The 23,739-nt window shown below is 52.0% G+C and overlaps 1 protein-coding gene across 1 annotated transcript; it reads right to left on the bottom strand.

Moving 5' to 3' along the window:
* Positions 1 to 996: 996 nt before the first annotated feature.
* Positions 997 to 21,755, bottom strand: DACT3 (dishevelled binding antagonist of beta catenin 3). The gene is made up of 4 exons (XM_087940209.1): positions 21,368 to 21,755; positions 6,210 to 6,324; positions 5,216 to 5,374; positions 997 to 3,816 (listed from the first exon to the last, which is right to left on the bottom strand). The coding sequence occupies exons 1-4, from the start codon at positions 21,563 to 21,565 to the stop codon at positions 2,174 to 2,176; spliced, it is 2,115 nt and encodes a 704-aa protein (XP_087796335.1). The 5' UTR covers positions 21,566 to 21,755; the 3' UTR covers positions 997 to 2,173.
* Between the last annotated feature and the right edge of the window lie 1,984 nt (positions 21,756 to 23,739).

The raw sequence follows: 23,739 nt of genomic DNA on the forward strand, positions 1-23,739 counted from the left end.
TGGGGCTGAAAAAATGGCCTGGAAAACAGGCCATAAAACAGGCCGAAAAAATGAACAGGAGCGGGGCCAGCCGGTGGTGGGATTTGCTGGTTAGCCAAACTGCACAGAATCTTACCTACCGGTTTGGTTGAACCAGTGTGAACCGGCAGCCGCTCACTTCTGGCCTTGATGCCAAGTCACAAAATCTGCAGCCATGCCCAAAAGCAGTGCGGATCAGAGAAACGGAGAGAAGCAACTCTGTTGAGGAAAGTCCGAATTCCCGGGCTGACTGTTGTTATCCCTCAAATCTTCCAACTTGACAACTTTTAAGACTTGTGGACTTCAACTCCCAGAATTCCTCAGCCAGGAAAGCTACCGAGTTTGGAGACCCCTTGCAAACACGTCTCAAGCGGTGGGGAACCTAACAAAAAAATAAAATCAATTTGCAAACTTGTTTTTGCTGAAAGGTGCAACCGGGCTTGGTGGGACCATCGTAACCATCAACCTTCCTTTCCGATCCCTGCAGATTCCCCGTAGAGATAAGATGGAGAGCGCACTGGGAATTCTGCTCAGACTTATAAAAATTGATCAACAAACTCCGGGGTTTTACCCTCAGGGAGTTCCCAGCGTTAGCGCTCTTGTTCTTTGCAAGAAAGCATAAACTTTAGTGGGATTTGCAGGGGGCCCCATGAAGATTTGGCCTGCTGCAGCTTATGGGCTAAAACAGGAAGTTCACGTCTCTCCAACTTGAAGTAGAGATCAATCATTACAGACCTTGGGAGGTCCAAGGTGGCCCCGTTTAGCCCAAACATTTGGGAGGTTAACCCGGAGGTGAGAGATACTTTCAGGAAGGGCCAGGAGGTAAGACAGATTCTGCAGGCAGGTTCTCTCTCTCTCTCTCTCTCTTTTTAAATGTAGCTTTTTACCTTTAAGTTGGTTTTTTAAACATTCCTTTTGGGATCCAGGTTGCTGAACCAAAGGTTTGTCCAAGCAGCTTTTCAACAAAAACACACACAAACAAAACCATAGATTTTTATTTACACAGCGAAAAGAAATATCTGTATACAAGATCGGCAGGGTGGACCCCATTTTCAGAGTTTTAAAACAAAAACGTGGACTCTGAGAAATCTGGAAGAAGAAAGGAGAAAGAAAGAAGAAAGAGAAAAGGAGGAGGAGGAGGAGGCGGAAGGGGGAAAGGGAAGGAGGAAGGAAAGATGGAAGGAAGGAAGGAGAAAGCAAGAAAAAGAAAGAAGAAAAAGAAAGGATGAGGAGGTAGGGGGAAAGGCAGGCAGGGAGGAAGGAGGAGGAGAACAAGAAAGAAAGAAGGAAGGAAGGAAGGAAGGAAGGAAGGAAGGAAGGAAGGAAGGAAGGAAGGAAGGAAGGAAGGAAAGAAAGAAAGAAAGAAAGAAAAGAAAGAAAGAAAGAAAGGGAAAAAGAAAGAAAGAAGGGAGAGAAGAAAGAAAGGAAGGAAGGAAGGAAGGAAGGAAGGAAGGAAGGAAGGAAGGAAGGAAGGAAGGAAGGAAGGAAGGAAGGAAGGAAAAGAAAGAAGAAAAAGAAAGGATGAGGAGGTAGGGGGAAAGGCAGGCAGGGGAGGAAGGAGGAGAACAAGAAAGAAAGAAGGAAAGAAAGATAAAGAAAGAGGGAGGGAGGGGGAAAAGAAAGAAAGAAGGAAGAGAAGAAAGAAGAAAAGAGAAGGAAGGAAGGAAGGAAGGAAGGAAGGAAGGAAAGAGAAAGAAAGAAAGAGGGAGGGAAGGGAACAAGAAAGAAAGAAGGGAGAGAAGAAAGAAGGAAGGAAGGAAGGAAGGAAGGAAGGAAGAAAGAAAGAAAGAAAGAAAGAAAGAAAGAAAGAAAGAAAGAAAGAAAGAAAGAAAAAGGAAGCCATAATAAATATCTCTCCTTTTAGAATGGATGGAGTTAGCAAGAAGGGCAGCCAGGAAGCGCCAGTCTCAACAGTCTCCGGGCAGCCCAGGGGAGAGAAAGACGGACCAAACTTCTCTTCCTTCCATCCAAGGCAGCCGTGTTTCTTCCAGAGTTTTTCTTCCCAGCCCAGACGTGAAGCTGGACTGGCACCTCGCTGGTTGCTGGCAGCTGAAAGGGAAGATGAGACACATTCAAGGGGAACTTTCTGCCCCCTCCAACACCACGGAAATTTGGGGAGGCGACGGGACATTGCGGGAAGTGACTTTGCTCCCGCTTACACCGTTGTCATGACTTTGAGCGAGCCGGATCGGAAGCGCATAATTTTCTTCTTGAGTGCGTGAGAGGCCTTGATCTTGACGAAGACTTTGGGCTGCCCGCTGGTGGCCTTTCCTGGGCCAGACGCCGACACCAGCTGTGGGGAGAGCTGCTGCGGCCACACGAGACCCCCGCTCTCATCCGTATCGCTGGAGGCGCCGCTGCTGTATGGCGGTGGCGAGTCCCCGTCACTCAGGCTGGACTCGCTGTCTCCGCCCACCAGGCCATCCTCCAGGCGGCACACGGGGGCCCTCCTGGCTGGCTCGCCCGAACACTCGGAGTCGCTGCCCGGATAGGTGTACCCTGCAGGGCCTGGCCCCTGTTGGCCCCGCGCCGGCTCCATGGTGCTGCCGGGAGACAGCTCCTCTTGAGAGATCTCAGCTGTCGAGCTCCACTTGCGGTAGCCGCTGTCCACGTTCCCCTGCAACCGACGTTGGCGGGACAGTTTCTGTGCTGATTCCTCCCGGTCCACGGTCCCGTATTTCAGCCTGGACCTGTTCAGGAGGCTGTTCTCCGACTGAGACCTGGCCGCCTTCTTGGATTTGGGAGAGCTTTTCCTCCCGCCGCCCTTTCTCCCGGCCCCCTCACTCCCCTCATCTGTAAAGCGGCACTTCTTGGCAGGGGCCGCAACCCGCGGCCGTTCCCTCACCAGCAGAGGGACCCTTTCGGGTGACAGTTCCACCGAGCGGCCTTTGGTTAGGGGCGGGGGCTTCTTCCTGCCCGCCCGGTGAGCCTGCTGGGCCCAGGGGGGCTGCTGAGCAGGGATGTACTGGGCTTTGACCATCAGGCAGCCTCCTTCCTCTGACTCGTAGGAGACCGGCTCCTGGCCACTTCCCCGCAAGGACCCGCCCTCCCTGTCCAAGAGAGGGGACGACGGGTAGACCGTGTCGTAGTGGTCTATGGAGGGAGGCCTTCCTTGGGCTAACGCTTGCAGTTTGGGGGGCTTCCGGAGATTGGACGGAGGCGGGTGAAAGTCCTCCACCATCGTCTTGGCGGCCAAAGTCCTCTCGGCCGCAGCATCCCACGAAGACCAGACACGGGCGGTGGTGACCGCCGCGCCGCCCTCGTGGCCGCAGGGCGAAGGGGTGCTGCTCCCCCTCTCCATGGCCGGAGGGTGCCTGCGTTCAGCCTGCAGAGGAAGCAGCTCCGGGGGTCGCTTGCAGAGGCTGCTCTGGCGCACCACGCCACCCTTGGCTGGCGGTTCCGAGCTGAGGCTTGTCCGGGGCTTGGTGCCTCTAACCAGCTGGCTGCGGCGACGGAGAAGGCGCGAGATGTAGCTCTCCACCCGCTGGCCCTGCGAAGCCGCCTCCGTATACAGCTGGAAGTCGTTCCCGTAGGCCTCCAAGTTGCCGTCAGGGTCCTCCGGGTAGGACAAGGCTCGGGAAGCGGCCGAGAAGGTGGGGTCCTCGTAGAGGGGGCTCTGGAAGAAGGGGCTCTGCAGGGCCACCGCATGCAGGGGACTGGGGTACAAGAAAGGGTCTGGGGTGAAGCAGGCGGGCAGCGGCTCAGCGGGCTGATCTTGGGATGAGGCGTAGGGGGCTGAGAAGGAGCGCGGCATGGTGCTCCGTTGGGTCCTCTCCTTGCTGTTGTTGGCTACGTCCCCTGTGGAGAGCAAGAGAGAGAGCAGGGCAGGTGGGGAGCTGGACCCCCCGAGCTCTGAATGCCGAAGCCGCCTCAAGGAATCGCCCTCACCGAATAGGGGCTCTCTGGGCCTGGTTGCTGTCTTGAAGGCATCTCATTACTCAAGGTAGGGAACACCATCAGTCCTGATATTGTTGCCTGCTTAGGTCAAGAAATGTCTTCAAGGAAAGCACCCAGCTCAGAGACCACTAAGGACCACCATTACCATCTCCTCCTCTTCCTCCTCTGTCTTCATCTTCCTCCCCCTTCCCCACCTCTTCCACTTCCTCCTTCTCCTCCTCCTCCTCCTCCTCCTCCTTCTATTCTCCTCCTCCTCTGTCTTCATCTTCCTCCCCCTCCCCCTCCCCCTCCTCTTCCACTTCCTTCTTTTCTCTTCCTCCTCCTCCTCTTCCTTCTCCTCTTCTGTCTTTGTCTTCCTCCTCCTCCTCCTCCTCCTACTTATCCTCCTCTGTTTTCATCTTCCTCCCCTCTCCCTCCTCTTCCTCCTCCTCCTCCTCCCGCCTTCATCTTCATCTTCCTCCCCTCCCCTCCTCTTCCACTTCCTCCTTCTCCTCCTCCTCTTCCTCCTCCTCCTCCTCCCGTCTTCATCTTCATCTTCCTCCCCCCCTCCCTCCTCTTCCACTTCCTCCTTCTCCTCCTCCTCTTCCTCCTCCTCCTTCCGTCTTTGTCTTCCTTCTCGTCCTCTTCCTCCTCCTCCTCCTCTTCCTCCTCCTCCTCCTCTTCCTCCTCTTCCTCCTCCATCATGAAAGATCTGCAAGAACTCCTCCAAGCTCAGAGAGCACCAGGGACCCCATAGTCCTCCTCTTCCTCTTCCTCTCCCCTCCAATCCCACTCCCTTTTTACACTGATGACGTATCCACTCAGGTAGTGAAACGTGTGCAAGAAAACCACCCAGCTCAGAAATCACCAAGGACCACCCCCCCGCCGCCTCAATCCAACCCTGACAGTGGGGGAATTCAAAAATTTTTACAACTGGTTCTGTGAGTGTGGTTTACTGGGCGTGGCTTGGTGGGCATGGCAGGGGAAGGTTACTGCAAAATCCCCATTCCTTCCCCCTCCCCATTGACCTGCTTTCCAGCTCTGTTCTCCTGTGCAGGGCAACCAAAGGAGACCCAACCGATCAGCTGGGACTCGATGGGAGGCAGAGAAGAGATGGAATTGGCGGGGCCAGTCAGAGGTGGGATTGGCCGGTTTTCTGAACCACTCAAAATTTTCACAACCGGTTCTCGAGAACCGGTCAGAACCGGCTGAATCCCACCTCTGAACGCTGATCTACAAATATTCTCCTTTCTTAGGCCTCCTTTTCCCCACCCAAGACTAGCCGGCTGCCCATCGAGATTATCCTCTTCCTCTTACCTACCTACAGATTTGGGGCGCTCGTTGGAATAACCGAGGCGGGATTCTGGATGGCCGATCCGGGAATAGGAGCCGGAGGCCGATGGGATACTGGACGACGAATCTTCAAACCCGGAAGCCGGTGAATCGGAGGCCACTGCTGACTGTTGACCCTCGTAGAACCCTGGTGAAGAAGGGGCATCCAGATCAGTGGTTGCCAACCGGTAGTCCGCGAGAAAATTTTGGTGGCCCGCAGAGAAATGTCCCCCCCCAAAGCAATTAATCCAGGCTGCGCAGGAACACAAGGCTGCGCCACCCACATGGCCTGCGGGAACACAAGGCTTGTGTCATTTGCATTGAGGGGGGAACTTGCCCCACTCGCCCCACGCTCCTCGCCTGGCCACCAAGCTGTTTCTTTCCGCTTCTTTCTTCTTCTGCTGTTGGCTGCACGCAAGGAAAGCAGCAAAAGTCTTTCTCTCCCCCAAACTCCGCCAGAAATGAGTCTTTGGGACCCTGCAAGGCCTCCTGCTCCAAGAGGCTGCGCCGGCAAAGATTCATTTCTGGCGGAGTTTGGGGGAGAGAAAGAAAGACTTCTGCGGCTTCTGCTGCTTTCCTTGCATGAAGCCAAAAGTCTCTCTTTCTCTCTCCCCCTGAGAACGGAGCTGGAGACGATCTCAAATAAAGAAGGATCGATCGTTAAGAAAAACGGGGTGGGGAATTTTCCTGCAGACTTTTGGGGGGATTTTCCCAGGGTCTCTGGTCCGCGGGATTGAAAAGGATGAGCTTGGTGGTCCCTGAAGTCCAAAAGATTGGTGACCCCCGCTCTAGATTACTGGCTTCCTGTGACCCCCTGACTTTCCAGCCTAGCAAGGAAGGCCCGATTTCCCGTGATCCCACTTTTGACACCAACCATAGAAAGAGGGAAGGCGCAAGGGGAGACCCAACCGGCCAACCAAGTCCGGCCACACCCAACGGAGGACAACGTGTCAGGCAGATGCCGTGCCGCCTTCTCCCCATACCTGAACTAGGCCAGCTGTCTGTCTCAACTGCCTCCCCGCATGTCTTCTCGTTGCTGTAGAGTCGCAGTAAACCCAACTGCTGTTCCATTTCCCACATCAGGTCAGGAAGGGCATCCTAGAAGAAGCAGACAAACCCGTCAGTTGCTCTCTTGATAATACAGGATATTACTGCCTCTTCAGAATCTATAGTAGCGGGTATAGTGGCATGTATAGTAGTTTCATAGTAGGTAAAAATGAGGTATACCCTTCATGCATCATCACAAAATCTCCAGAACTGTAAAGCCTACAAACTTGAAATTTGGCACCTATGTTCCTCTTGACTTCTAGGGGCTCCCTAAGAAAGAATTCTTTGAAATGACCATCAGAGCATTTAGAGTATTTCCTATATTATTATTATTATTATTATTAACACGCTCTGATGCTAAGGCATTCTACTCCCCCTCCCCACCTGAAATGAAATCTCTTCCAAAGGCAAAACACAAGCAGAGGAGTTTCAGTTTCAGTTTTAGTTTCAGTTTCACAGCAGCAACCAGCTTTAGTACAGAACAGTTGAGCTTAGCCACGCCCAGGCTCCTTACTGTCTCCTTCTTGCACACACAGCAAATACTGTTTTAGTTTCCAAACAGCCCTCAACTCTCTCCCACGCCGACAGGACGCTAGCCAGATGAATATCGATGGATGCTGGTAGGCAGAGTCACAATTTTCCCCCCTTATTTTCCTCCCCAAAAGCTAAGCCCGACCACATAGTTTCGTAGCGAAGCACACGGGTATCCAGCTAGTTATTAATCATTAATAATAAATAATAGCATTGAGTATATATCAATGCTACTCTCAGTAGGTATATACTCAATGATTTCTATGCCCGATATATAATGTAGTAATATTTACTCCATGTATGATTGGTACGTTGAGTAGGTATTGCCTCGCTGCAACAACTGCTCGATGTCCTAATCGCTGCTGGCGCTGTCCTTTCTCCCCCCACCCACCCCCCAAAAAAACCCCCAGGGAAATCAACACAATCTCCTAGCCCAGAAATATGAAGGAGAGGTGGACTCACAATCATTTCCTTCTCCCATCGCTCTCTACTCAAAGACACACAACTCTCTCTGGAGACGCAACAGCACGACACCTCTAGCAGTAACTACTAGACCTTTAGGAGCGCTGTGTATCTTCTCTTTGATGTCCCCCCCCACCACTTTCCTTACAAGCCCAAGTAGATTCCATACGTGGGACCCCTGAGTGGTAGATGAGGTCAGCAGTCCATACAAGCATTATGGTGGTAGCCAGATGGAACATGGAGTTGCTGGTCTCCAGAAGTGTGTGTGTGTGCGTGTCTTTCTGTCTAGGGGTGGGTGTGTATCTGTGAAAGAGAGAAAGCGACTGGGGGTGGAGGGGGGAGAGCTACGGGGCAGCTTTTGACCTTCAGACAGATGGTGGCCCCCAGGGACAAAAAAAACGACTCCTTTGAGAACATCAGTCAAACTCCAGACAGGAAAACAATGGGGTGAAATTCTCACCCGGCCCCAAATTACGTGTGTGTGTGTGTGTGTGTGTGTGTGTGTGCCTACGTGGGCCTGTAATCACAAAGTAGCATCTGCTGGCAACCACAAAGGTCTTCGGATGTCCCCCTCCGGCCAATCTAACCAGAGATTTGCAAAGATTGGACGAAAACACCACCAAATTGTCTGCTTACAACGTCCTACCTGTCAACGGCTACTTCAGCTTCAGCCGCAACAACGCACGGACAAACAGTAGATGCAAACTCAAAGTAAACTGCTCCAAACTCGACTGTGGAAAGTACGACTTCAGCAACAGGAGCGGTCAATGCCTGGAAGTCACTCCCTGACTCGGTTGTCACATCCTCAACCCCCCCAAAATAAAACATTAACCTTAAACCAGAGGTCTCAACCTTGGCCAACTTTAAGGCTTGTGGACTTCAACTCCCAGAATTCTCCAGCCAGCTTTGCTTGAGCAAGGGGTTGGACTAGAAGACCTCCAAGGTCCCTTCTAACCCCATAGTTCTATGTTCTCATGGTCTATGTCCAACTCGGGGTCAGGGGGAGAAGGCAACCTGTGTGGCTTTTTCTCACACCGACGACAGCTGCGTTTGAACAGAGTTTCTGGCTAGCTCAGGTTTCCTAGGTGAGACCAACATCGGATGTAGAAAACGTGGAAGCTTACTTGGGGTTTAATTGTGGTGGGAAGCAGGGAGATTGATTTTTCCACCTTGGCCCCTTTAAGATGGGTGGACTTCAGCTTCAATTCCTCAAAACTGGCCGGAGGATTCTGGGAGTTGGAGTCCTCCCATCTTCAAGGGGCGAAACTGGCAGGGGAATTCTGGGAGTTGGAGTCCTCCCATCTTCAAGGGGCGAAACTGGCTGGAGGATTCTGGGAGTTGAAGTCCTCCCATCTTCAAGGGGCAAAATTGGCAGGGGAATTCTGGGAGTTGGAGTCCTCCCATCATTTCAAGGGGCAAAACTGGCCAGAGGATTCTGGGAGTTGGAGTCCTCCCTTCTTTTCAAGGGGCCATGGCTGAGACGTACTGATGTAAGGCAAAGAAAGAAGGAAGCAGACCGGAGAAGAATGTACAGCACCCTTAAGCCAGTCTGTGGTCACGGGTTGAGCAAGATTCCTTTAAGCTCCACTGGTGAATTCCCGGCTGTGCCTCCCTATCAGCTGTTCTGCTCAGCAGGAGTTTTGCTTCCAAATTGTCTGGATGAGGTCATGGAAGAAAACTTCTCCAGGGCTCAGTTTTTATCCGAAGCTGAGCTGCTTCTTTTGTCTCAACTTAACCGGTGGATTTCCACTCATGGAAAAAAAAAATGGTTCCTTGCAGAGCACAGAAGTCTCTGGCGGGCCACAAAACTGCTTCAGCTAAGATCATATGCCAGTATAGGGAGTTGAAGTCCACAAGTCTGAAAGGTTACAACCAGGTTGGTCACCCTTATCTTGCCTAGACCGAAGGATTGTCCAACCTTTTTCTTAAAAACCTCCAGTGATGAAGAAGCACCCACAACTTCCGGTGGCAAGCAATTCCACTGGTTAATGGTCCTCCCCGTTGAGAAGTTTCTCCTTCATTCCAGGTTCCATCCATCGCTTCTTGTCCTGCCTTCAGGGGCTTTGGAGAAGAGGTTGACCCCCAAATCTTCTCCGGAGCAGCCCCTCAGATATTAGAACACGGCCATCCTATCACCCTGGTCCTTCTTTCCATTAAATTAGACACACCCAGGTCCTGCAACCGTTCTTCATGTATTTTAGTCTCCGTCCTTGTCATCGTTGTGGATCTGCTACTGTAAGGATGTGACCATCCCAGATTTTGCACTTCCACGTGGCTAACAAGGAAGAGATCCTCCAATCCTCTCCCTCGCCTGTCAAAATTTACATCTCACCTAGAATAGAAGAAGGGACCTTTGGAGGTCTTCTAGTCCAACCCCCTGCCTAGGCAGGAAACCCTACACCACTTCAGACAAAATGGTTATTCAATTTCTTCTTAAAACCTTCCAGTGTTGGAGCATTTACAGCTTCTGGAGGCAAGTAGTTCCACTGGTTAATTGTTCTCACTGTCAGGAAATTCCTCCTTAGTTCTAAGTTGCTTCTCTCCTGGATTCGTTTCCATCCGTTGCTTCTTCTCCTGTCTTAAGGTGCTTTGGGAAATAGCTTGACTCCCTCTTCTTTGGGGCAACCCCTGAGATATTGGAAGACTACTATCACGTCTCCCCTAGTCCTTCTTTTCCTTAGAGTAGACATACCCAATTCCTGCAACTGCTCCTTGTATGTTTTAGCTTCCAGTCTCCTAATGATCTTTTTTTGCTCTTCTCTCTGCACTCTTTCTAGAGTCTCAACGTCTTTTTTACCTACTTTTTACCTGGCGCTCCAGTTACAGAATCAGTCCCTTATAAGGAAAGAGAAGGGGGATCTTCAAAGCTTTTAAGAAGATAATCTACCCTGGGGTATCTTGATTCCTTCTGCAAGATAGACTTCGGAGACGAGATATATTCTTATCTCCAACCTTCCTCGTCTCTCATTTCTCCCCTGCCCTGGGTGTCTGTGTGTGTGTCCAAGAAAGCAACAAGGATTGTGTTCAGTTGCCTCACTATAAGTCTCCCGGTTTCCTTTCTGAATTTCTCAGAGTTTCCTGTGAGCAACCCGGGGTTCAGGCTTAGCTGAGTTTTTAAACGGCCCTGGGGATCCACTCTCCTTGGTCGCTCACTGTCTTAGGAGCTGGATCTACCTTGAAGCCGCTTAAAAAAAAGAGAATTAAAAGAATGCAAAAGGAAATAAAAAGGACCCCAAAAGGCCTCCTCCTTCCCTAACAGTCCACACCCCAGAGGAGCAAAGATTAGCACCAAGATTAACACTACTAGACCAACAATCAACAACTGCACAATACCCCAATCAAGGAGCTAACAACACAGACAAAAAAGCGAATAGTAAACAGCAGCATAATCAAGGAACTTAGTAAGAATACTCCCACCAACCCTAGGGACAGGGTTGCCCTATGTAGATAAAAATAAGAGCAAATCTTACTCCCTTCTAGCACTGATGATGTTACCTAGTTTGGTGGTGCAACATCTGCAAGAAAGCCACCATGTTAAGAAAGCACTGAGGACCTCACTGTCCTCCTCCTCCTCTTCTTCCTCCTCCTCCCCACTCTACACACCCCACTTCCTTCTACGGTAGCAGTGATGATGTTACCTAGTTGGGTAATGAAACATCTGCAATGAAATCACCAAGCTCAGAGAACATCAAAGAATCCACAGTTCTCCTCCTCTTCCTCCCCACTCTACACACCCCATTTCCGTCTAGTGCTAATGATATTACCTAGGCAGGAATATCTCAAACACAAATGTGGCTCCATTAATACGCTCCATTATCTCCCAGACTTATGGGGCAAGCAGAAAAGCATACACGCTTTGAAACTGCCAGAGAAATCTAGCTGTGAAATGGATCAACTGTTTATTTACAATCCAGTTCTAGCACAAACAGGTTTACAGTCCTTCATCCTTGCTTATTTGCTCTAGATATGTTATTTTCAAGGAAAAACGCCCCTTTTATGCCCAGCCCATCCTTGGTGCTTCCAGCACGTTGCTGGTCAATTTCACAATCCCAGCTTGTCAATTTCATCATTTGGGGACAGCTTTTCATAACAGCTGGATTGCTTTGATTCTAATTCTCATGTTTCCCTAAGCATTTCCCACAATAAAACTGTGATGAAACCAGAGTTATAAAACACATTCGGACTTGGAATTGCAGCAGAGATATAATTACCTCGAAAAACCCTTGCATAAAACCCATAAAGTCAGAATAACCAGATTGTTTCTTTTCTAAGGGAGGGAAGGAGGAAGAACATCAGGAAGCTATTAGGAGAGAATCTTTCAAGAATGATTGCAAGAATGCGATATGGTTTCCTTGCAAGAAACGAGGAAAGCCAAGGTGGAAATAAAAACAGAACTAACTGTACAGTATTTGCAACGTTCATTTATAGCTGTTGCATTTTCGTTTATTTTTAAAGTGGGGGGATTGAAAATTCCAAGGAATTCCATGCCGGCTGGGGAATTCTGGGCATTGATATACCGAAATCTTAAAAGATACCAAAGTTGGACACCCTTGATCTAATCCATCATTTCTGCTCTGGCCCTAAAACAAACTCTTATTTTTTTCTCACTTGCTTATCTTGACAGTTTTTATCCAAGTTGAAATCACTATTTTTTAAATATATATATATATATATATATATATATATATATATATATATATATATATATATATATATATATATATATATATATATATATATATATATATATATATATATATATATATATCAAAAGCCAGCACAGTGGCTTGCAGTCTGCAGGAACTGAGGCGGCTACATTGGGGTGTGAAAGGATACAAAAATGTAGTTTTTTTTAAACTTGAAAAAGGATTCTTTTTTTTCTCTTCCTGGTTGGGAAAAACACAAAAGTTTTGTCCCAGGTGCTGCGGTGCAAGGAACGAAGGAAGCTCACTTCAGATTTTAATGGTTTTGCAGAGTTTTCCCACCAGTTTTGCATCTGGGCTTTTCCCAGTTTAACCAAAGAGACAATTGGCATGACCTGGCTGCAAGGAAGACCCTTCCTCTCCTCCCTTTGTAAAGGTTTGTGGGAGCCCACAAAGTCTTCTCAAGCTGTTTTCCAGAGGAAAAAAAAGTGAAGCTTGAACAGTTCTGGCTGCCTAAGCTGAAAGTTGTCCACGTTATTTCATTTCATTTATTATTATTATTATTTTTTAAAAAAGCTCAAAGCTTTTGCCATTTTTTCTTTCATTGGCACGCATTCCTCGGATGATCTGTAGATTGCAAAACCAGACCCTGGAAAAAACCATAGCTGAAATGACTGCACTACGAAAGAGGAAAGCTGGCCCCAGTGAAGGAACACGCACGGCTGGCTGAACTCTCACTAGGTGCCTCCGAGCTGCTGCGCTTGGACTACAAAGCCCACGGTTATCAGCCAGCCCAGACCCACTGAGGTCATAATCCAGCACACCTGCAGCTCCTCAAGTGAGGAAGGAAGCTTCTGTTTGGCAGGAGCTGCTCAGATTTCAAAGCCGCGGTGTGTATCGGTGGTTTGGTTTTTATTACAGGGTAGGGTTAATAAATGCTAATTAAAGATATTAGCCTCTTGCAAGCGGGGACATAAAGGGCTGAGCGCATTCAGGACTGGTTTTGTTCAGTTTCATAGCGTGGATATCGAGGGGGAGGGGAAAATAAGCACAGCTGACTGGGGGAATTCTGGGAGTTGAAGTCCACAAGTCGTAAAGTTGCCGAGGTTGGAGACCGCTGCCCGATGCCCTTCCGGAGAAACGGCTGTCCAGTCTCTTCTTGAAAACCTCCAGGGATGGAACAGCCACAACTTCTATCTGTTACTTCTTGTCCCAAACAGAATACAGAATAACAAAGACACTTTGGAGGCCTTCTAGTCCACCCCACCCACCCCCACCCCGCCAAGGAGAATTCTGGGAATTGAAGTCCACACGTTGCCAAAGGTTGGAGAGAGGCCCCTAGTGTAGATGGTCCTCACGGGTAAAGATGCCTAAATATCCAACAGGAGTGCAACTTCTTCTGAAGCACGCCGGTTCCTAATGGGCTGGACTCCTAGTTTCCCATCATCCTTTGATGGGAGTTATGGGAATTGAAGTCCAGCCCATCTGCAGGGGTCTCAGGTTTGGGGGAAGGAAAGCTTGGTCCAATCTCTATTTACAGAGTCGTAAATTCCCTTGAAAGACCCATCAAAGCCTCTCCATTGTTAGCAGATCTTCTGCGTCAGCCTTATCTTATCTTCTGTGCCCCTGAGTATATTTAGAAAAAACCTTCCCCAACCGACTTCTTAAAGCCGTTCCTGCCACTGATTCCCACCTCCTCTTTTGCATTTTGCGCTTAATTACGGAGGAAATTTGCATTTTCCCTCTTTTGTTCATCTTGTTTTCCTGCTGGAAGTGTCAACACCGTCACTTCTAGTCCAGAGGTGGCTAACCTTTTTGGGCTCCTGTGCCAAAAATGGCTCGCGCTTGCACGCTCATGTGCCAGCACCCAGAAGGCAATGTGTGCGGGGGAGGCCCCCACACCCCTTGCACATGCACGCCCGATCCCCCCACCCCTTTACCTGCACTGCGCCTCCCAGCTGATTTTTGGCCTGTTTGGGGGGCCCTTTTCTGGCCTGCCAGAAGGTTGAAGGATGCCTCTGCAGACTTTGCAGGCCGAAAAGTGGGCCCGTTTCATCACTTCTGGTATTTCCGGAAATACCGGAAGTGACAAAACGGGCCTATTTTTCGGCTTGCAAAGCCTGCAGAGGCTTCCCCTCAAGCCTCTGGCAGGCCGAAAAAGGCCCCAAAATCAGCCGGTAGGCGTGCGCATGAGCAGCGAGGTAAGTCTGCCTGGGGCTTGCGTGCCCGCACAAATGGCTATGCGTGATACCTGTGGCATGCGTGCCATAGGTTCGCCATCACGGTTCTAGTCCAACCCATGGCTCAAGCAGGAGACTTATATACCAAGGGTATCCAACCTTGGCAACTTTACGACTTGTGGACTGTAACTCCCAGAATTCCCCAGCCAGCTGCAAAATAAAAAATAAAATAAAAAATAAAAACCAAGCTCAGAGAGCACCAAGATACCCTCAACTCAATCCTGCAAATATTCTCTTTTATCGATCCTTTTAAAGTTTCAGTCAAGAGGCTGGCCTTTGAAGGTGTCATGCAGGAAACCGAAATAAGCTTCGCCCCCCCCCCTCACTTTCCAATTTGGTATCCACTCTCTTCTCTCCTTGTTAGTTTTTCCTGGGAATGATCAAGCGACCCCCATTTTAAGAACAGGCGTTGGGATTGCAAATATTTTCTGGCTGGGTTCCCCCTCTGCAACGTCCAAATTCAAACGATTTCTAAGCACACACATTCAACGCTGGATTTCAAAACATTTCTACCCACTGAAGTTTATGCTTCGAGAGAGAAAGAGAGAGAGAGAGAGAGAGGCCTGAACTTGTATCCGTTCCTTCTTAAAAGCTACGAATCACTGCACCGTCTGTAAGGGCTGCGCCTTACAAAGAGACGAGGCAGAACCCAAAGCTGCCCTAAATTTGGGGGGAATGCAGGAAAGAGCTTCCCCAAAAGCGCCCTCAAGTTCCCCAGATCAGCAGCCAAGTGACCTGTCCTAGTCAGGCCCTGGCATCGGAAGGACCGAGTGGAGCACTTTGAATTTCATGCACATTTTGGAAGTCTTCACGATTTTAGAAAAGCCAAAACAAACACAAATGTCAGCAAGGAGAAAGAGGTTGGTGGAGTTTTTCTGCCTTATTTAGTTCATAAAACAGAACCAGGAAGGAAGGAAGGAAGGAAGGAAGGAAGGAAGGAAGGAAGGAAGGAAGGAAGGAAGGAAGGAAGGAAGGAAGGAAGGAAGGAAGGAGGAGGGAGGGAGGGAGGGGAGGGAGGGAGGGAGGAAGGAAGGAAGGAAGGAAGGAAGGAAGGAAGGAAGGAAGGAAAGGAGGCAGGGAGAGGGAGGGAGGGAGGAGGGAGAGAAGGAAGGAAGGAAGGAAGGAAGGAAGGAAGGAAGGAAGGAAGGAAGGAAGGAAGGAAGGAAGGAAGGAAGGAAGGAAGGAAAGGAGGCAGGGAGAGGGAGGGAGGGAGGGAGGGAGAGAAGGAAGGAAGGAAGGAAGGAAGGAAGGAAGGAAGGAAGGAAGGAAGGAAGGAAGGAAGGAAGGAAAGGAGGCAGGGAGAGGGAGGGAGGGAGGGGAGGGAGAGAAGAGGAAGGAAGGAAGGAAGGAAGGAAGGAAGGAAGGAAAGGAGGCAGGGGAGAGGGAGGGAGGGAGGGAGAGAGAGAAGGAAGGAAGGAAGGAAGGAAGGAAGGAAGGAAGGAAGGAAGGAAGGAAGGAAGGAAGGAAGGAAGGAAGGAGAGAGAGGGGGGAGAGAGGTGATGGATGGATGGAGAGATATAGAGATAGATAGATGACAGATTTGATGGGTGGATGGATGGTAAATGGATGGATGGAGAGAGAGAGATGATGGATGGATGGACAGATAGAGATAGATAGAGGGATATGATGGATGGATGGATGAAGAGATAAAGATATAGATAGAGACAGAGCGAGATTATAGATTTGATGGATGAATGGAGAGATAGAGATGATGGATGGATGGAGAGATAAAGATACAGATTGATAAAGATAGATAGATTTGATGGATGGATGGACAGATAGAGGTAGAGAGATAGATATAGAGAGATGTGATAGATGGATGGATGGAGAGATATAGATATAGATGGATAGAGATAGATGATAGATTTGATGGATGGATGGATGAATGGAGAGAGAGAGATGATGGATGGGCAGAGATAGATAGATAGATAGATAGATAGATAGATAGATAGATGATAGATAGATAGATGGATGATAGGTAAATAGGTAGGTAGGTACGAAGAGAGAGAGATGATTGATAGATGATAGATGACGGATAGATGGTTGGATGAATAGATGAGAGAGAGAGTAGATGGATGGATGAATGATAGGTAGATAGATGGGGAGGTGGGGAGAGACAGTTGAGACGGGCTTGTGGAGATAGCCAACCTTTTCCCCGTGAGGAAGGCATTTGGCAATCGGGGCCCCACCCTCTTCCTCCCCAACCCTCATAAATTCCAAGATAAGCGTTCAGGCGGGAGGGGGGCGGAGGGAGAGACCAGCCCTCCATCTGCCAATTCCCCCAGCTGAGCCAAGCCAGCCATTGGGCTGATTTGGGAAAAGAGACTCGGGGAGAGCCGATTCCCAGCCCCCCACCCCCCACAAACCTCCTTCCCTGGGAATTCTTGCCCCTCCCCCTCCTCTCCAAGGTGCTCCTCTACGGGAGTCCTTGACTTACGGCCACAAGGGGTCTCCCACCAGGTCTCCCTTAACCACCGTCCTGCTCAGCAACGGAAATTCACTTGTGGCTGCAGGTGGAGGATTGGCGCCATGGCGGCTGCCCCCTTGAAGTTTCGGAAACCCCCCTCCCCTCGATGACTGCAGACTCCTCGGGGGCCAAAGCCCAGGTCTGGGGGGGGGGGGTGTCCCTTCAAGGGAGCCTAGCCAGGCCTGTTACTCCTCCTCTGACCTTCGCTCTCATTACCTGCCCTGCCCTAAATTGTCCCTTCCCTCCGTGCCTGTTTGTCTGTCCTGGGTCCCCTGTCCCACCCAGGGCCCTTTAGCCTCCCCCTTCTCCTGCCCCCTCCCCGCCACATACCTGCCATACTTTCGGGGTTGACCTTATCCCAAACCTTCTCCAAAGTCCTCCCCTCCTGATCCCATTTCTCCCTCCACCCTAGCCCAAAAGGCCGCCTGCTTTCTGGTGTTGACACGGCCTTCCTGGTGCCTGGTTGACCTGAGACAACACACACACACACACACACAAGGTGGGGGGGCATTCCATATAGACACCCCCCCCCAAAAAAAACCATCCCGCTGAAAGAAATGAACGGCAATCTTTAAGATAAGGCCTCCATTTACTTGGCAAACTTCAGCTCTCGGTCCAGGACTCTTAACCCATGAAGGGTTTTAAAGGGTGGCCCGTTAAGAACCACCACTGGGGAAGCTGGGGAAGATAGGAGTTGTAGTCCAGTGGCTCAGAGGTTGGCTCCACAATCCACCCCTTAGAGGCCACGGTGCAAAAGGACCGTGCGGTGGAGGAAGATCAGCTACGAGTTAGAAAAACTGGAAAACAGACACTGAGTCATTTTGGGGGTGGGGTGGCTAGAGAGGGGGTGCAGACTCAGGAAGGTAAACACAGATTTCTTACCCCCTTCAGGAGGAGGGAGGACAGAAAGGAGAGGAAGGGAGGAGATGGGGAAAGAAGGGAGGGAGGAAGGGAGGGAGGAAGAAAGGAAAGAAGGGAGGGAGGAAGAAAAGAAAGAAGGGAGGAAAGAAGGAAGGGAGGAAAGAAGGGAGGAGATGGGGAAAGAAGGGAGAGAAGAAGGGAGAGAGGAAGAAAGGAAAGAAGGGAGGGAGGAAAGAAGGGAAAGAAGGAAGGGAGGGAGGGAGGAAAGGAAGGGAGGGAGAGAGGAAGGAAAGAAGGAAGGGAGGGAAGAAGGGAGAGAGGACAAGAAAAGAAGGAAGGAAGGAGATGGGGAAGGAAGGGAGAGAGGAAGAAAGGAAAGAAGGGAGGGAGGAAAGAAGGGAAAGAAGGAAGGGAGGGAGGGAGGGAGGAAGAAAAGAAAGAAGGGAGGAAAGAAGGAAGGGAGGAAAGAAGGAAAGAAGGGAGGAGATGGGGAAAGAAGGGAGAGAAGAAGGGAGAGAGGAAGAAAGGAAAGAAGGGAGGGAGGAAAGAAGGGAAAGAAGGAAGGGAGGGAGAGAGAAAGGAAAGAAGGAAGGGAGGGAAGAAGGGAGAGAGGACAAGAAAAGAAGGAAGGAGATAGGGAAGGAAGGAAGGAAAGAAGGAAGGGAGAAAGGAGATGGAGAAGGGAGGGAGGGAGGAACAAAAGAACGAAGGAAAGGAGACGAGGAAGGAAGGAAAGTCGCTGCAAAGGAGGTTATTTTCTTCTAAAGGCGGAGAAGGGGAGGAATACATGGTATTGGGGGGGGGTCTGTACCAACTCCCCAAATTCTCAGCCCTAGCACACCTGGAGGTGGCAAAGCACCAACCTTGGCCAACTAAAGAGGGCTGGACTTCAATCCCCAGAATTTCCCAGCCGGAATTCCCAGTTCTGAGAATTGAGGACCACCCGCCTTCAAGCGGCTGAGACTGACAGGCTGTCCCCGGGACAGGAGGAAACGATATGGCCCCCTTGGACCTGACTCGCCAATGGATCCCTTTCAACTCAGAAAAGCAGGGTGGCCAAAGAGGCAGGAGACCCCAACCCACCCACCCCGGCTCTCCCCCAAACCCATGAGCTCATGCAGTTGGCCAAAGAGGTCTAGGCAACTCAGACCTCCTTCTAGGTCAGGGGTCTCCAACCTTGGCCACTTTAAGCCTGGAGGACTTCAACTCCCAGAATTCCCCAGCCAGCTGGCTGGGGGAATTCTGGGAGTTGAAGTCCTCCAGGCTTAAAGTGGCCAAGGTTGGAGACCTCTGGTCTAGGTGACTCAAAGTTAACCTTTTCTTTGTAAGGAACTCAAAGCAAAGTCCTTGGGGTGACCGATTCCCAGGAGGAGGCCCTGGTAGACTACAAATCCCATCATCTTCAGCTACAAGGGTGGAGGGGTGGGATGAGAAAGAGGGTACTACCACACATTGCAAAGCATCCGTTGCAGAAAACCTGCCTTGGGAATTTTACTAGAAAAATCAAGACAAATCTCTCCATTCTTCAGTCCGGCCCAGGGATGCTTGCTTGCTTGCTTGCTTTCTTGATCTGACTTTGTGCTAGAACTAGGTGGGGTTCTAGATCTCTCCAGCATGGCTTTTAAGACCCTCCCCCAACAAGGAATTTATCATTCTCCATCCTCTCCAACCAGCCAATTCAACCCAAGAGATCCTAAATTCAAAGTTCTTCCCTCAAAGAAGGAATTATATGTCAGGAACAGCCAGTCCTGGTGCTTAACGCTATTCAGCAGGCTGAGAATACAAGCTTTCATTGTGTCCAGATGTAGAATCGTTAGCTAAAATAACTGCAATATCTGTTCACAAACCACCATCTGGGGCGTGGATAGGCCGGGGTCACCTGTTAACCCAGCAGTGGCTAAGTTGTCATTTTGGGCAGCACCGGCCATGGCATGCCAATCGCACAAAAATGTCTGCCCAGCTGGGCCCTGCAACGTCAACCGGCAGCTCAGAGAATCGTTAGAGTTCGAAGGGAATCCAGAGGTCATTGAGTCCATCCCGCTGCAGACTGTAGGATTCTCAAGAAAATCCTCTTTGATAATAGCCAGTCTCTGTTTGAAAATCTCCAGGGAAGAAGCAAAATAAAACAAAAAAAAAACTTCCTTGGATGCAATTACCTAATATTTCATCTAATATTCCCAAAATATTTAATTGGCACCTTAAATTTCATCCCATGAGTTCTAGTCTTGCCTTCTGGAGCAAATGGGAAGAAAATTGAACTCTCTACCACAGGGTGTCCAACCTTGGCCACTTTAAGCCTGGTGGACTTCAACTCCCAGGATTCCCAGCCATCCGGCTGGGGAATCCTGGGAGTTGAAGTCCACCAGGCTTAAAGTGGCCAAGGTTGGACAACCCTACTCTACAAAGGCAATGGCTCTTCAGGGATTTGATGGCCGCTATGGTGTCCTCTTTACCAACTAAATATTTGAGTCTTTTCACCGGACCTCTAGTTTTTATCCATCTTAAAATACGCAGACTTCAACTCCCAGAATCCCCTGGCCAAGTATGCTGATGAACTTTTAAGACTGTGGACTTCAACTCCCAGAATGCCCCACCACCACCACCACCACCAGCAGCCTTGAGATACCTCCTCCCCATAAAAGCCGCAAGTCCATCCAGTTGCAACCGGTGGGAACTGAACCAGCCCTGAACCAGAACCGAAGAGGGAGGAGCAAACCTCCTCCGAGATGATTCAGAGTGGGTGAGGGATGAAAAGGATCCACTGGATCCTTCTTTGAACTTCCAGGGATCGCGTCGTTCCGCATTTCAGCACACCCGTCCGCTGAGGACCTCTCTCCTCCCGCCCTCCTTGGAGCATGCCCAAAGGGTACTCCAGAGGTCAACCGAACTGCCCCCCCCGCTCCGAATTGCCACAGACTCCAGCCCGGTTTGAATCCGGAGTCGATTCGGTTCGCCTTTGCCGGGCAAAATCGCTTCTCTCCCGAGGAAGCAGCCTTCCCGGAGAAGGCCAAAAGGAGAGCTAGGCGGACCGTTTTTCCATCCGGCCGCGGGTGGATTCCGCCTTCTCGGTCCCCCGGGGACGCCGCTCGGACCCTTCTAGCTAAGCCCGGCCGGGAAGCATGGGAGGTGTAGTCCTTGAAATCTGGGAGGAACCTGCCTTAGGAGAGGAGGAGGAGGAGGAGGAGAAGGGCGGGTGGGGGAGGCTTGGGGTGCTCCGAGACGCTCCAGCAGCGGCCCGCCTGCCCAGAAACGCCCCTCCGGTCCCGGGAGCCGGCCGCAGCGGCGGATGGATGGCTCAGCCTCCTCGGTCGCCGGTGCAAGCAGGAGACCCAGCGGGCTTGCAAGGGAGGGAGGGGGCCTTTTCGAAGCCCGACCAAGCGCGGAAGACCAAGCGACGGGCGGGGGGCGCAGCGGCCCGTTTCCACGAAGCCCCCCGTTAGGGCCGCAGGAGGGGCTGCAAGGGGGGATTGGCGAGCGCGGTTCTCCCCTCTCCATCCCCGCGGCCGCGCTCCTGCTCCATCCTCGCCGCCCCAGACCCATTAAGGCGACTGCAGAGAAAGGAGCCCGCGCAGGCGACCCGCGCCCATCGTCCGCCTCCACCGGTTCAGGTCGGGCAAGGAGGAGGCTCCCCCCCCCCGCCCTCGCCCCCACAACCCAACCTGGGGGGGTGTTCCGACGCCCCTTCCCCACGGGACAGCCGGAGGACCCTCCCAACCCCCCCAGGCATATCCAAGACCCCCTCTCTCCCCCAGGCAGAAAAGGAGGAGGCCCCCTCCTCGCCTTCCTGCCGCCCCCTCCTCCCTCTCCCTCGGGGCGGGGGTGTCCCCCAATCCGGGGCGACCCTCCCCTCCCCGGCCCCGGAAGGCGGCGGGGCTCCGCTCCTCTCTCACCAGCTGCTGCTGCTCCTCCGGAGAAGGTTCCCCGGCGGCTCCTCCGGGCTCGGCGGCGATGCGCAGCGCCTGCCGGACCCGCTGTTCCTGGCGCTCCCGCAGCAAGTGCAGCTCGCACAAACCGGCCAGGGTGCCTTCGAGCCAGGCGCGGAGCCGGCTCCGCTCTGGGCTGGCCGGGAAAGAGAAGGCGCGGATCATGATGCCGCCCAGCCGGCCAAGGCACAGCTGCAGCCCCCGTCGGCTTCGGCGGCCGGGCGGGCGGGCGGGCGGCGCCTCCTTTGCTCGCTCGCTCCCAGCAGCAGCAGCAGCAGCAGCAGCTCCGGCGCCGGGGAAAAAAAACGCAGCGGCGGCGGCGGCGGCTGTTGCTGCTGCGGTGGCTGTCACCGCCTCATTTGCATGGGCGCCTCTCATTGGCTCGCCCTCCCCGCTACGGATTGGGGAGACCACGGCTTCTCATTGAGCCCCGCCCGGCTCAGCGCCACGCCTCCCATTCAAACAATTGGGCCCTCGCCCAATCGAGCCACGCCATTGGTTCCGGCCTTCCCCCCCCCCCCCCGGCCCCGGCTTCGGGCTTTATTTACAAAAGGGCCCGCCCCTCCCTCCCTCCCTCTCTCTCGCCGCCGCGCGGTGGGGATCGGCCATTGGCTCAGCTGGGAAGCTCAATTTGCATAGCGTGCGCCCTGAAGTTCCAAGCCATTGGAACTTCGTCCGTTGGGACCCGCCCCTCGCAGCCAGCTATTGGGCGGTTGGGGAAATGTATCTGCATAACTCCGGCCGCGGAGCTTCCAGCTCCTGAGACACCTTCATCTGCATAAAACGCCCCGCCCCGAATGCGCGTCCTGGATTTGCATAACCGAGCCCTTGATTCAAGCCATTGGTTCCCTTGCCTTATCTGCAAGCCACGCCCTACGATTCATCGATTGGTCCGCTCGGCTCAATCGACCCGACCGGTCACGCCCTGTGCTGGGAGCCGCCGATGCCCGGGACCTTCAATCACTTGAAACCATTAATGAAGCGAACAATCAATCGGAACAAATAGTCCAGAGTTCCTCAACTCCGCCTGATCTCCGCTTCCCCAGCCCGCCTGGACCCCAGCAATCTCATTGGCCAGCTCATTTGCATGTCTCCGCCCTCTGCTGGCCCAAGCCCCACCAGCTGCTCATTGATAAAAACCGGGCCCCGCCCACCGAAGTGAAAGTGTTTCTGACCGCCTGACTTTTTCTGAATGAATGCAGCTTCGACCCAGGCATCCTTCCCTCCCAGCGGGGCCCCGGGGATTCTTTGGTCCCAAAGTGTGCCGAGAGCGGCTTTTCTCAAGCGGGCCCCCAGCCAAAGAGGGCTTCCGGGGGGATCCCCGCTACTAAATGCCGGGGGGGGCTGGACGGCTTGGCGCCTGGGGTCCCCGAAAGGTTTGGGGGAGGGAAATGCACCCGCCGACTGTCCCTCTGCACTTCAGACAAGCGTCGCTACGGAGGCCAGCTCCAATCCACGCGCACCTGCACCCCGGGAGTGGAGGGCGCCCGGTTGGGGAAGGTAGGTGGGCTGACTTGGGGGTCCCGACTCGGTCCCGGAAAGGGAACTTTTCCCCTCTAAGCAGCACTCCGGGAAATCAGCTCCCCAAAAGCGGGAGGCCAAGACCAAATATTGGGCATTCTCTGGACGAGATGGTGCTTCCCCATTCTGTACCTTCCCAATCGGTGTAAAAATGAGGTTTTTGGAGAATGGGAGGAGGGAGGGAGGGGGAGGAAGGAAGGAAGGAAGGAAGGAAGGAAGGAGTCACAGGGAAGGAGGGTGGGAGAAAGGAAGGAGGGAAGGAAAGAAGGAGGGATGGAGGGAGGGAGGAGTCAGGGAGGGAGGGAGGGAGGAAGGAAGGAAGGGAAGAAGGAAGAAGGAAGGAAGGAAGGAAGGAAAGAAGAAAGGATTCAGACAGGGAGCGAGGGAGGGAGGAGTCAGGAAGGGAGGGAGGAAGGAAGCCAGGAAGGAAGGAAGGAAGGAAAGAAGGAAGGATTCAGACAGGGAGCGAGGGAGGAGTCAGGGAAGGGAGGGAGGGAGGGAGGAAGGAAGGAAGGAAGGATGGAAAGAAGGAAGGAAGGAAGGAAGGAAGGAATGACGGACGGACTCAGACAGGGAGGGAGGGAGGAAGGAAGGAAATCCCTTCCCCCCAACCACACACACACACACACACACACACTACTGCTAATCACCCTGGCTGAAGACTTGAAAATGGGAGCTTTCCAGGGAAATTTGGGGGAGCATCTTTGACATGAGCCATTTGAAGAGTTTCTGAGCATCTTTTTTGGGGACGGGGAGAGAAAGCGTCAAACTGACCAGACTCCTCCTCCCCCAGGGCCCTTCTGGGATTTCGGACTACA

This window comes from Pseudonaja textilis, chromosome 10, assembly GCF_049901715.1.
Source record: "Pseudonaja textilis isolate UNSWEBS1 chromosome 10, rPseTex1.2, whole genome shotgun sequence".
NCBI classification, from domain to species: domain Eukaryota; kingdom Metazoa; phylum Chordata; class Lepidosauria; order Squamata; family Elapidae; genus Pseudonaja; species Pseudonaja textilis.